The sequence below is a fragment of the Somniosus microcephalus genome, unplaced genomic scaffold (assembly GCF_052327205.1).
Source record: "Somniosus microcephalus isolate GS21.2 unplaced genomic scaffold, FLI_Smic_1.0 unresolved_chr2, whole genome shotgun sequence".
NCBI classification, from domain to species: domain Eukaryota; kingdom Metazoa; phylum Chordata; class Chondrichthyes; order Squaliformes; family Somniosidae; genus Somniosus; species Somniosus microcephalus.
In genome coordinates, this window is record NW_028225180.1 from 73,988,757 (window position 1) to 74,002,809 (window position 14,053).

Consider the following 14,053-nt stretch of genomic DNA (forward strand, 5'->3'; position numbering starts at 1 on the left):
CGAACTGTATACAATACTCCGGATGGGATCTGAACCACATCTCACACGGCAACAATACAACCTCTTTCGACCTGCCCTCTGTCCCTCTGCTAAAGAGACCCACTGCCTCATTCCCAATCTTTATCTCTGTCAGTCACTGTGCTGACTTCATAAATCACTCACTATAAACCTCTGCTGATCAGCCCCACTGTTCCATTTAACACACGCTCCCTCTTTAGGTTTACGCTCCCATGCTAAGGATTTTACTCTTGCCCATATTAAACTGCATCTGCCGCCTACTGTCCCAGCTCCCTAAAGGATCCAAATCAGGTTGAAGTGATTGGCCCATTGGTGGGATTTTGGTGTCACTTGTCCCCCTTTGGAGATCTTGTTTACAATCCCTCTTTAACGACCCACCTCCCTGGTTTGTGCCCGATACCGGGAAAAAGGGGGTTCAATTCACCCACTGAGGGGATCCCGGTTTTGTTCAGGTAGTGAGTACTGGTGACATAATGGGGAAACGGGTTTAGAGGACTGACTGAGCCCAGCGGTGTGAGGGAACTGATTAGACTCACGCGCGCACACATGGTGACAACGTCACACTCTGAGTGAATCACCGGATCGAGAGAGAGAGAGAGAGAGAGAGAGAGAGAGGAAACCGAGGATTCCCTTTGCCAGGTGTGATGGTATCACACATCATTGCACCGTTGGCTCTGGCTGGTGCCCATGGCCCTCTCGTGCCCAGCGTGCGCCCAGACATGCGAGTGTCTGGGCGCAAGCTGTCTGGGCGCACGCGCCCAGAAGGCTGGCTCTTCGGCCGCACGAGGCGTCGCAGCCACGCCCGATCGATCCTGCCCTTATCGGGAGGACCCGGATTAATTTCCCCCCCCCCCCCTTTGCTTTTGGCCCGGGCTGTTGAGCCCATTATTGGTTGACCCAATTTAACCGCCATCCCTCGCCACTGAGAGTTCGCAGTCCAGGGAAGGAACTCGGAGCCCCTTTCTGATCTGGTCCGGCTCAGCGCCCCGGATCTACCCAGGCGGACGAGGGGTGGCGATCGAACTTGCCTCTCTATAACTCTCTCCCTCCCATGTGGGGGGTGGGGGGGGTGAGCTCAGTAACCGCACACCCAGTGGGCCCCCCAGTAGTCAACAGTACTCACTCGCAACGCTATCATCATAGGCTGAAGGTTAACAGGGAGGGGTGGGAGAGGGGTGTTGCAGCTAACCGTAATGATGCTTAAAAAAGGGAGGGGAGTGGGGGAGGGTCCTGATTGTGGGGCAACTGATGGGTGCCCTTTCGAGTGGTCCCCTTCTTCATATGGCTGGCTAGACAGAAATGGCACTGGGGATCTCCGACGACTTGCTCCATTCGTTGATGTAGCTGAACATGCACTGGTCCCTCTTCCGCTGCTCGACCAGACCAACCGGGCCCCCTGGGTCCCCATCCACAAGAGCCGGGGTGTAGTACAAGGGGCTGGGCGCGCAGTTCAGCCCCCCGTGGTATCTCCCCAGTCTGCTGCGCCGTCTCTCGCCAGGGTCGGTCTGCTCGGTGAGCCTGGGGGTGTGGAAAGCCCAGAAGATCGCGCAGAAGTAGAGAAAGAAGGCGGAGAGGACCACGAACATCAGGGCGAAGGATTGCACCGTGGCCTCAGTCACTATGGCCGGCAGGGTCATCTTCTCCCCCGGGTCAATCCTTGCAGCCAAAGACCTCGAGGGTGGACGCCTTCTATTGCAATGCACCGAATGCAAGAGTTAGATTATTCTTGCTGGCTACGACCTGGGTTTTTTCTCCCTCTTCTCCTTCGCTGTGCAGATGGAAGATCTGAGAGTCATTCCGGTCACAGTGGATGGTGCTGGTACCCGAATCCCGCCTCCTCAGCATCCACTGCCAATCACAGCAACCCAGACTGGTTTTCACATAATGCCAGTCTCTCTATCTCTCTCCCCCCTCCTACACACACACACATCTATTGCACTCCTGATGGTCTCAGTATTTTAAAACAAGCCCCATCTATACAAGTCACAATATTGATCTTATATGGTTGGGGTATAGTTTCAGAATAAGGGGGCACCCTTTTAAATCGGAAATGAGGAGGAATTTCTCCTCTCAGAGGGCGGTGAATCTGTGGAATTCTCTTCCCCAGAGAGCTGTGGAGGCTGGGTCACTGAATATATTTAAGGTGGAGATAGGCAGATTTTTGAACGATAAGGGAGCCGAGGATTATGGGGAGCGGGCAGGGAAGTGGAGTTGAGGCCAAGATCAGATCAGCCATGATCTCATTGAATGGCGGAGCAGGCTCGAGAGGCTGAATGACCTACTCCTGCTCCTACGTCTTATGTTCTAATGTTGCAGTTCCTGTGAAGGAACTGCACAGAATTACAGAGGGTCTGCAGCACAGAAACAGGACATTCGGCCCAACAACAACAACAACGTGCATTTATACAGTGCCTTTAATGTAGCGAAACTTCACAGGGGCGATTATCAAACAAAATTTGACCCCGAGCCCCATATGGAAATATTATGACAGATGACCAAAAGCTTGGTCAAAGAGGTAGATTTTAAGAAGCATCTTAAAGGAGGAGGGAGAGAGGCGGAGAGGTTTAGGGAGGGAATTCCAGAGCTTAGGGCCCAGGCAGCTGAAGGCACGGCCGCCAATGGTGGAGCAATTAAAATCGGGGGATGCTCAAGAGGCCAGAATTGGAGGAGCGCAGAGATCTCGGGGGGTTGTGGGGCTGGAGGAGGTTACAGAGATAGGGAGGGGGTGAGGGCCATGGAGGGATTTGAAGACAAGGACGAGAATTTTGAAATCGAGGCGTTGCCGGACCGGGAGCCAGTGTAGGTCAGCGAGCACAGGGGGTGATGGGTGAACGGGACTTGGTGCGAGTTAGGACACGGGGCAGTGAGCGCAGGGGGTGATGGGTGAACGGGACTCGGTGCGAGTTAGGACACGGGGCAGTGAGCACAGGGGGTGATGGGTGAACGGGACTCAGTGCGAGTTAGGACACGGGGCAGCGAGCACAGGGGGTGATGGGTGAACGGGACTGGGTGCGAGTTAGGACACGGGGCAGTGAGCACAGGGGGTGATGGGTGAAAGGGACTCGGTGCGAGTTAGGACACGGGGCAGTGAGCACAGGGGGTGATGGGTGAACGGGACTCGGTGCGAGTTAGGACACGGGGCAGTGAGCACAGGGGGTGATGGGTGAACGGGACTCGGTGCGAGTTAGGACACGGGGCAGTGAGCACAGGGGGTGATGGGCGAACGGGACTCGGTGCGAGTTAGGACACGGGGCAGTGAGCACAGGGGGTGATGGGTGAACGGGACTCGGTGCGAGTTAGGACACGGGGCAGTGAACACAGGAGGTGATGCGTGAACGGGACTCGGTGCGAGTTAGGACACGGGGCAGTGAGCACAGGGGGTGATGGGTGAACGGGACTCGGTGCGAGTTAGGACACGGGGCAGTGAGCACATGGGGTGATGGGTGAACGGGACTCGGTGCGAGTCAGGACACGGGGCAGTGAGCACAGGGGGTGATGGGTGAACGGGACTTGGTGCGAGTTAGGACACGGGGCAGTGAGCACAGGGGGTGATGGGTGAACGGGACTTGGTGCGAGTTAGGACACGGGGCAGTGAGCACAGGGGGTGATGGGTGAACGGGACTTGGTGCGAGTTAGGACACGGGGCAGTGAGCACAGGGGGTGATGGGCGAACGGGACTCGGTGCGAGTTAGGACACAGGTTTTGGACGAGCTCAAGTTTACGAGGGGTGGAATGTGGGAGGCCGGCCAGGAGTGCGTTGAAATAGTCAAGTCTGGAGGTAACAAAGGCTTGGATGAGGGTTTCAGCAGCAGATGGGCTGAAGCAAGGTCGGAGACGGGCGATGTTACGGAGGTGGAAATAGGCGGTCTTAGTGATGGCGGAAGCTCACCTTAGGGTCAAATACGACACCAAGGTTTCGATCAGTCTGGTTCCGCCTCAGACAGTTGCCAGGGAGAGGGATGGAGTCAGTGCCTAGGGAACGGAGTTCGTGGCGGGGACCGATGACAATGGCTTTGGCCTTCCCAATATTTTGTTGGAGGACATTTCTGCTCATCCCGTACTGGATGACATTTAGAGACCGTGGAGGGGTCGAGAGAGGCGGCGGTGAGGTAGAGCTGGGTGTCGTCAGCGTACATGTGGAAACTGACGCTGTGTTTTCGGAGGATGTCGCCAAGGGGCAGCATGTAGATGAGAAATAGGAGGGGGCCAAGGATAGATCCTTGGGGGACACCAGAGGTAACAATGCGGGAGTGGGAAGAGAAGCCGTTGCAGGTGATTCTCTGGTTACGACTAGATAGATAAGAATGGAACCAGGCGAGTGCAGTCTCACCCAGCTGGACGACGGTGGAGAGGCGTTGGAGGAGGATGGAGTGGTCAACTGTGCAAAGGCTGCACACAGGTCGAGAATGATGAGGAGAGATGGATTAACTTTGTCACAGTCACATAGGATGTCATTTGTGACTTTGACAAGTGCTCCATGCCGGTGTTTATGCTCCACATGAGCCTCCTCCCACCCTACTTCATCTCACCCTGTCAACATCTCCTTCTATTCCTTTCTCCCTCATGTGTTTATCCAGCTTCCCCTTAAATGCATCTATACTATTCACCTCAACCACTCCCTGTGGTAGCGAGTTCCACATTCTCACCACTCTCTGGGTAAAGAAGTTTCTCCTGAATTCCCTATTGGATTTATTAGCGACTATCTTATATTTATGAGTGTGAGGGGATGCATTTTGGGAGGACTAACAAGGCAAGGGAATACACAATGAATGTTAGGACCCTAGGAAGGACAGGGGATCAGAGGGACCTTGGTGTGCATGTACATAGATCCCTGAAGGCAGCAGGACAGGTAGATAAGGTGGTTAAAAAGGCATATGGGATACTTGCCTTCATTAGCCGAGGCATAGAATATAAGAGCAGGGAGGTTATGATGGAGCTGTACAAAATGCTAGTTAGGCCACAGCTGGAATACTGTGTGCAGTTCTGGTCACCACACTATAGGAAGGATGTGATTGCATTGGAGAGGGTGCAGAGGAGATTCACCAGGATGTTACCTGGGCTGGAGCGCTTCAGCTATGAAGAGAGACTGGACAGGCTGGGGTTGTTTTCCTTAGAGCAGAGAAGGCTGAGGGGGGACCTGATTGAGGTGTACAAAATTATGAGGGGCATAGATAGGGTAGATAGAAAGGAACTTTTCCCCTTAGTAGAGGGGTCAATAACCAGGGGGCAGAGTTTCAAGGTAAGGGGCAGGAGGTTTAGAGGGGATTTGAGGAAAAACTTTTTCACCCAGAGGGTGGTTGGAATCTGGAACTCACTGCCTGAAAGGGTGGTCGAGGCAGGAACCCTCACAACATTCAAGAAGCATTTAGATGAGCACTTGAAATGCCATAGCATACAAGGCTATGGACCAAGTGCTGGAAAATGGGATTAGAATAGACAGGGCTTGATGGCCGACGTGGACACGATGGGCCGAAGGGCCTCTTTCTGTGCTGTATAACTCTATGACTCTATGGCTCTATGCCTAGTTCTGGTCTCTCCCACAAGTGGAAACATCTTCTCTACGTCTATCCTATCAAACCCTTTCATAATCTTAAAGGTCACCCCTCACCCTTCTCTTTTCAATCTTTCCTGATAAGTATATCCTCTCAGTTCTGGTATCACACTTGTGAATCTTTTTTGCATCTTCTCCTGTGCCTCGATATCCCGTAAACCAAAGGGATTTCTCACTGTAATTAAAGATTACAAAAAACACAACTTGTATTTTCTTGAAATTGCAGAGTATCTCCAGAAATTACCACCGTAAAAAAATATGTCAACCATGCCTCAGTGCCTCTCAGTCAGATATAAAACTTGCATTTATATAGCATCTATCATGACCTCAGGACATCCCAAAGCACTTTACAGCCAATCAAGTACTTTTGAGGTGTAGCCACTGTTGTAATGTAGGAAACGCAGCAGCCAATTTGCACACAGCAAGCTCCCACAAACAGCAATGTGATAATGACCAGATCATCTGCTTTTGGTATGCTGATTGAGGGATAAATATTGGTCAGGACACTGAGGTGAACTCCCCTGCTCTTGTTTGAAATAGTGCTGTGGAATCTTCTACATCCACCTGAGAGAGCAGATGGAGCCTCGGTTTAACGTCTCATCCTAAAGACGGCACCTCTGACAGTGCGGCACTCCTTCAGTACTGGCACTGGGAGTGTCAGCCTAGATTTTTATGCTCAAGTCTCTGGAGCAGGGCTCGAAACCCACGACCTTCTGACTCAGAGGCGAGAGAGAGATACCGACTGAGCCACGACAGAAGGTTGTGGGTTCGAGTCCCACTCCAGAGACTTGAGTCCATAATCTAGGCTGACACTCCAGTGCAGTGCTGAGGGAGCGCCGCACTGTCGGAGGTCTTTCGTATGAGACGTTAAACCGGGGCCCCGTCTGCTCTCTCAGGTGGACGTAAAAGATCCCACGGCCACTATTGGAAGAAGAGCAGGGGAGTTCTCCCCGGTGTCCTGGGCCAATATTTATCACTCAACCAACATCACTAAAAAAACAGATGATCTGGTCATTATTGCTGTTTGTGGGAGCTTGCAGTACGCAAATTGGCTACCGTGTTTCCTACATTACGAACAGACACTTAAAAAAAGGATTTCGGTGGCTGTGAAGCGCTTTGGAACGGCCTGAGGTGGTGACAGGCGCTGTAGAAATGCCAATCCTTCATATATTTTTAAAATAACAACAGAAAATGCTGGAAAAACTCAGCAGGCCAGGCAACATCCGTGGAGAGAGAAACAGAGTTAACGTTTCAGGTCTGGGACCCTTCATCAGAACTGGAAAAAGCTGGAGATGTAACATATTAAGCAGGTGCTGAGACAGGGTGGGGGGTGGTTAGGAGGGGAGGAAGAAATAGAAAGAACATCCTGTACTTTTGTAAGAGGCAGGAAAGATAAAATGTTGCAAATGGGAATGGCAAAAATCATACTGCATGAAAAATGGGGGCAGGGATAATTATCTGAAATTGTTGAACTCAATGTTGAGTCCGGCAGGCTGCAAAGTGTCCAATCGAAAGATGAGGTGCTGTTCCTCGAGCTTACGTTGAGCTTCGTTGGAACAATGCAATAGCCCGAGGACAGAGAGATCAGAGTGGGAGTGAAGCGGTGAATTAAAGTGACAGGCGACCGGAAGCTCAGGGTCATCCGTACGGACTGAACGGAGGTGTTCCGCAAAGCGGTCGCCCAATCTGCGTTTGGTCTCCCCAATGTAGAGGAGACCGCATCGTGAGCAGCGAATACAGTTATACTAGATTGCAAGAAGTACAAGTAAATCGCTGTTTCACCTGGAAGGGGTGTTTGGGGTCCTGGACTGTGGGAAGGGAGGAGGTAAAAGGGCATGTGTTGCATCTCCTGCGCTTGCACGGGAAGGTGCCAGGTGAAGGAGCAGGGCTGTTGGGGGTGATTGAGGAGTGGACCAGGGTGTCGCGGAGGGAGCGGTCCCTTCGGAATGCTGAAAGGGGAGGTGAGGGGAAGATGTGTTTGGTGGTGGGATCACGTTGGAGGTGGCGGAGGATGATCCGTTGAATGTGGAGGCTGGTGGGGTGAAAGGTGAGGACAAGGGGAACCCTATCGTGGTTCTGGGAGGGAGGGGCAGGGGTGAGAGCAGAAGTGCGGGAAATAGAACGGACACGGTCAAGGGCCGTGTCAACCACGGTAGAGGGGAATCCTCGGTTGAGGAAAAAGGAAGACAAATAATTCATATTTTTTTTATGGTTTAAAATTAACATTATAATGGCGCCGCGGTCCCTTTAAGGGACATCCGTCACAAGAAGCCGCGGTGATGGGGAGCGACGACGTCACACAGGGAGGGGGGCGTGGCCAGACAACCCCCCCCCCCCACCAGATCGGGGGGGGGGGGATGAGTAACCCCGCCCACAGAAGTGGGCTGGGCGATGAGACGCGCATGCGCAGTGGAGGAGCTCCGCCCCCACTTCCCTTTCAGTACGCACGCACGGGAACTAGCACAGCTTACGTCGGTCGACGCGCACGTACACACACACACACACACACACACACACAGGCGCAGTTTACGTCAGGGGTTGTGACGCGCACGCATGCTGACGGAAAGAGAGGCGCAGCGCGCACGTACACACGCACAGTTGACGTTGTTGTCGGGACGCGCACGCTGAGACGCGGGAGCGGCCGATTGTCCGTCAGTGAAGCCCGGCGGCGCGAGCGCTTTACCTCAGGCTCTTGACAAAAAATATACCTCAAACCAAAAAGAAATTATATTTAAATTTCTGATCGAAATAATCGCCGATTAGATTATATCTATTATTATCTGAGTTAGCGACCGTGTTATTTGGAGGATGTCGGAGGACGGGCGGCATTACAACGGTAAGGAGCGTTTACCTCAGGCGGTTGGACGGAAGGAGTAAATATTTCAAAGGCTTATTTTAAAAAAAAAGAAAGTGAGCGAGCGACGATAAGTGTGTGAGAGGAGAGAGAGAGAGAGGGAGAGGGGGCGGGGTTGTGTGTGAGAGAGAGAGAGAGAGAAAGGAAAGGCCTTGGGCCTGTCGCTGCCGCCTCACTTTCCCCAGTTATTCCCCGCCCCCCGGGGGGAGCTGAGGGTAGACAGAGGGAGACATGGGGTGAGTGTCTCCCCCTCCCCGGGTCCGGCCCCCTGGCTCCCCCACCACCTCTCTCGGACTCCAGTGAGGGGCCGAGCCGCTCAGGCTTCAGGCCCACCACACTGAGGCTGGCCTGTGAAGACAGGTGGGCGCTCGCTCTCTCTCTTTCCCCTTCTCTCTCTTTCCCCTTCTCTCCTCTCTCTCTCTCTTTCCCCTTTCTCTCTCTTTCCCCTTCTCTCTCTCTCTCCCCTTCTCTCTCTCTCTCTCTCTCTCTCTTTCCCCCTCTCTCTTTCTCTTTCCCCCTCTCTCTCTCTCTCTTTCCCCTTCTCTCTCTCTCTCTCTCTCTCTCTTTCTTTCCCCTTCTCTCTCTCTCTCTCTCTCTCTCTTTCTTTCCCCTTCTCTCTCTCTCTCTCTCTCCCCTTCTCTCTCTCTCTCTTTCCCTCTCTCTCTCTCTCTCTTTCTCTCTTTCCCCTTCTCTCTCTCTTTCCCCTTCTCTCTCTCTCTCTCCTTCTCTCTCTCTCTCTCTTTCCCCTTCTCTCTCTCTCTCTCTCTCTTTCCCCTTCTCTTTTTCTCTCTCTCTCTCTCTCTCTCTCTCTCTCTCTCTCTCTTTCCCCTCCTCTTTCCCCCCTCTTTCCCCTTCTCTCTCTTTCCCCTTTTATATGAGTAATATTTAAGTATATGTTTGTTAAGTTACCTCCCAAAGCAAAGATGTTGTAAATGCAAGATCTTTTAACTTCCTGTTATGTTGCCCCATCTCTCTCTCTGTTGATAACACTTGTGAACACGTCCTCTCGCTCGTTGTGAACACATGTCCTCTCGCTCACTGTGAGCAATGTGACAGGAGATCTAGGGGGAGATATTCGGTTGGTAGCGCCTCCAATTAGCGCCTAAAGAGGCCGAGAAGTGGGGCATTAGCCAATTTTCGGCCGGGCGCAGTGAACCCAGCGCCTCGCCCCATATTGAGCATACATTTAGCGCCGGCGCTAAATCTTAGCGCCTGCTCACGGGCGCAGGCAGATCATGACGTCATTTGAGTGTGCAACGCCTTTTGGGCGCCCCGGACTGGAAATTCAGTGGCGCCCCCCTCCGTAGTGCCTGGCGCTAATAAGGACAGCTTACCTGGAGCCTTCCCCAGTCGCTCTCGGGCTGGAGGGGCGTTATTTAAAGGGCACTGGTGTGGTTTAAAAGCGGCAGCCCTTTTGGCTCACAACTTCTTCGAGAGTTGCTGGGCTGCACACTGCGAGCCATTTCACCACTGAGCCAGCGCTGGCAGAGGAACTTCAACCTTCTGACCATCACCTTGCTGTTGGTGAGCATTTCCAACGGCAAAACTTTCTTTGCGCACTTATTATGGGGGCTGCATTGGAGGGGAACGTCCTGCTGCTGAATCATCTGGAAAGGGCACAGACGCAGGGAGAGAGGGGCAGGCATGGCCAGACGGAGGAGGACCAGCTGACGTCGCCACACCAGACCTTACGCTGCCAGGGTTTTCCAACAGCAGTTTTCCTACTTGAACATGTCGGAGGAGCAGTGTATCAGAAGGCTGCGCTTTAGAAAGGAGGTGGTGACTGAGCTGTGCCACCTGCTTCAGCCAGATCTGCAGCCTCAGATAAGGTGCAGGACATGTCTGTCGGTGGCTGTGAGGATGACTGTTGCCCTAAACTTCTACGCAAGCGGCCCCTTTCAGGCCGCAACTGGGGACATAGCCAACATCTCGCAGTTTGCGGTGCATTGCTGCATCCGTCAAGTGACTGATGCCCTGTTTAAAAGGAGGCGGCAGTACATTTCCTTCCCAATGACCCCGGACAAGCAGCGGGAGCGCGCAGAGGGCTTCGCTGCAATAGCGGACTTCCCCATGGTGCAGGGTGCCATTGACTGCACGCACGTGGCTTTGCGGGTGCCTGTAGAGAATCCGGAGGAGTTCCGCAACCGCAAGGGGTTCCGTTCCTTGAATGTCCAGCTGGTCTGTGACCACCGACAGCTGATCCTCGCAGTGAATGCGCAGTTCCCAGGCTGCAGCCACGACGCCTTCATCCTGCGCCAGACTTGTGTTGCAGACCTTTTCGAGGCCCCGGCTCACCCAGGAGGCTAGCTTCTCTGGGACAAGGGCTATCCTCTGTGCCCGTGGCTGATGACCCGCCCCTTTAAGAGCTGGCCGGCGCCAGTGTGTCTCGGGGAAAGTGATTATTGACACCACCTGCGCTGCGCCCCGCCGCCGCGAAATTGGATTGCGCCGCCGGGTTAGCGCCTTAAGAGTATTGTGCAGCGCCTGATTTAGCGCCGCAATCACCTTCAGGGGCGCTGCAACCCAATATCGCGCCAGGTGGTGCTAAATTGCGCCTGGCGCTAAACTTTGCGCATCGCCAGGACTAGCACCCCAAACGGGGCTATACCCAATTTCTCCCCCTTAGTGTTTAAAAAAAAAAAAAAAATCAGAACTGCATCCAGCAACATTTATCTGCATAAACAAGACGTGTTTGAGCCTAACGTGTGTTTAAATAATTTTATACGTTGAAATAATAGTAAATCAATTCTGACAAGTCTGTTGTGTCTCATCTGTATCCTGTGATGCCTGCAAAATGGTTTGGGGGTGAAATCGTGTCCAGCAAAATGGTGACCCTGGGGATAGCAGGAGAGCCAGTCAACTTCAAACTTGTTTGTCATGTTGGTGGTGGAATTAGTGTTTTCACCATCAGAGATGCAAAGTGCAGACATTACTTTCTCGAGGTTGGTATATGCATCATATTGTTCAAAATGTGTGGATTCCGATACAGTAACACTCAGTATTTCACGTGCACAGGAAGTGGTTGGAACCTGTTGATTTTGACAGGTATGGAACAGCTGGATGTGCTTGGCTCTGCTCCGTTTAGACCAGTGTCAGTCAGGTTGAACATTGGTACAGCGGTGCGGTTTAGACTGGTCACCAGTTGTGTGCTCTCGGGACAAACTAATCTACGTTTTATATCCGAGTATTCCTGCAAATATTTACAATATTTGCTGTATCCTAGTGAACAATTAACAGTTATGTTTCTCTTAACTGTGCAGCAAAGTTTGTGGTGGGGTTACCCATTGTGATGTGGATGCATTGTGACATTCGACACCAGGAAGTGATTTCAAGCTGCATTGTAATCTGAGGGTTTGGATGACAATTGTAACAGCACTTTTGGTCACACTTGAACCCCGAGCTTGACTGTTGCCCAATACCTCCCACCTAAGCCATCGTATATAAATTAGTGAAAGTAAATTACATATCTAAAATCATTTTAATGGATTGGATAACATGTTTGAGCTGAGCAGGTGATCAGGAAGGCCAATGGAATCTTGGCTTTTATTGCAAGGGGGATGGAGTATAAAAGCAGGGAAGTCTTGCTTCAGTTATACAGGGTACTGGTGAGGCCACACCTGGAATACTGCGTGCAGTTTTGGTTTCCATATTTAAGAAAAGATATACTTGCTCTCGAGGCGGTTCAGAGAAGGTTCACTCGGTTGATTCCGGAGATGAGGGGGTTGACTTATGAGGAAAGGTTGAGTAGGTTGGGCCTCTACTCATTGGAGTTCAGAAGAATGAGAGGCGATCTTATCGAAACATATAAGATTGTGAGGGGGCTTGATCGGGTGGATGCGGTGAGGATGTTTCCACTGATGGGTGAGATTAGAACTAGGGGGCATAATCTTAGAATAAGGGGCTGCTGTTTCAAAACTGAGATGAGAAACTTCTTCACTCAGAAGAGGGTAGTAAATCTATGGAATTTGCTACCCCAGAGAGCTGTGGAAGCTGTGACATTAAATAAATCAATTTAAAACGGAGATAGACAGTTTCCTAGCTGATAAGGGAATAAGGGGTTATGGGGAGAGGGCAGGGAAGTGGACGTGAGTCTAGGTTCGGATCACCCATAATCCTATTGAATGGCGGAGGAGGCCCGAGGGGCCGTATGGCCTACTCCTGCTCCTACTTATGTTCTTTCCTGTGTGTGGTGGAATGAAGGATAGTGATTTCAGGCAGTGTGTGTTCCAAGTCAGGAGGGTGTGCAACTTGGAGGTGATGGTGTTCTCGTGATATTGCTGCTGGAGGTTGCTGTGTGGGAGGTGCTGGTGAAGTAAGCTGGGCAAGTTACTGCAGTGCCTCCTGCAGCCACAGTGCACTGTGCTGGAGGAACTTCATAGGGTCCAGTGACCGTGTGCTGAACAAGCAGACTGCCTTGTGTTGGATAGTATAGGAAACTTTTTTTATCCGGCACCAACAGGACAGGCGTGGTGCCGGTTTATCAAAAAGTCCGGATTACAGAGAGATATAGTAAAAGGTACGAGAGCTCCGTACACAGCAGCAAAATCCAGGCTTCCCTGTTGCTTAGCAACGGGTGCAGGAACTCCGGCCACAAGATCCAAGCATCCCTGTTACTTAGCAACAGGTGCAGGATCCACAAGATCCAGGAATGGCCACTAATATGAAGTAAAACTTACCTGAACCTACTCCTGAATTTTGCCGGTTAAGAGATTTCCGGTTATTTAGGTGCCGGTAAATCGAGAGTTTCCTGTATTGAGCTTTTTGAGTGTTGTAGCTGCACCCAGCTCCTCCAGCCCTACAACCCTCCGAGATATATGTGCTCCTCTAATTCTGATATAATCCCTGATTATAATCGCTCAACAATTGGCGGCTGTGCCTTCAGCTGCTAAGGCCCTAAGCTCTGGAATTCCCTCCCTAAACCTCTCCACCTCCCTTTCCTCCTTTAAGATGCTCTTTGACCAAGCTTTTGGGCATCTGCCCTGATTTCCTATGTGGCTCGGTGTCAAATTTTTGTTCTATAACACTCCTGTGAAGCACCTTGGGCTGTTTTACTACATTAAAGGCGCTATATAAATGCAAGTTGTTATGGCCTGGCCCTGGAGAGAGAGAGAGAACCATTCCAAGTCTGCTTGTGTCTTCTGATGCTAACTTCAGATCAGTTTGATTGCAAATGATGTGCAAGATGGGAAGAACAACAAGAAGGAGGATAGAGAGAAAGAGCCTGATTCTAAAATTGGTATCAGAAGTCTACATTGTTCCAGGCTTCGTGGCAGTCCTTGCCCGAAATGTTCATAACTCAAATAACTGCCCAGTATAATCAATACACTTAATCAGTGTTTTATAATAAAAACACACACAGCACAGGAATACTGTTCACTGCAGTACAGTACTTTCTACAGTTGTGGAATTGTAATTAAATGTCAGAGGTTAGCAACACTTCAAAATTCCTATAGTGCAGTGTAATCTTTGCAAACCTGTGCTGGTTCTACAAACCTCTCTACTGTAACTGCCTAAAAGTTTATTAACTTATTAGGCATTTTGTTACATTTCAGTTCTTTAACTTTTTATTGATTACAACCACCATAAAACATTTAATTCTTGTCTCACTTTTCTTTCAGCCTCTGTTTAAA

General features: G+C 51.3%; 1 protein-coding gene across 2 annotated transcripts in view; it reads left to right on the forward strand.

Annotated features, from left to right (window-relative positions):
- The first annotated feature begins 8,124 nt into the window (after positions 1-8,124).
- The window catches only part of LOC147092825 (nuclear RNA export factor 1-like), an 85,465-nt gene continuing 79,536 nt past the window's right edge, over positions 8,125-14,053 (forward strand). The window contains exon 1 of one of the 2 annotated variants that reach the window (XM_085976076.1): positions 8,125-8,405. In XM_085976076.1, coding sequence (XP_085832202.1) covers positions 8,378-8,405 — 28 coding nt within the window. In that variant the 5' untranslated portion in view covers positions 8,125-8,377. The remainder of the gene's footprint in view (positions 8,406-14,053) is intronic. The other variant, XM_085976077.1, reaches the window with a different exon arrangement.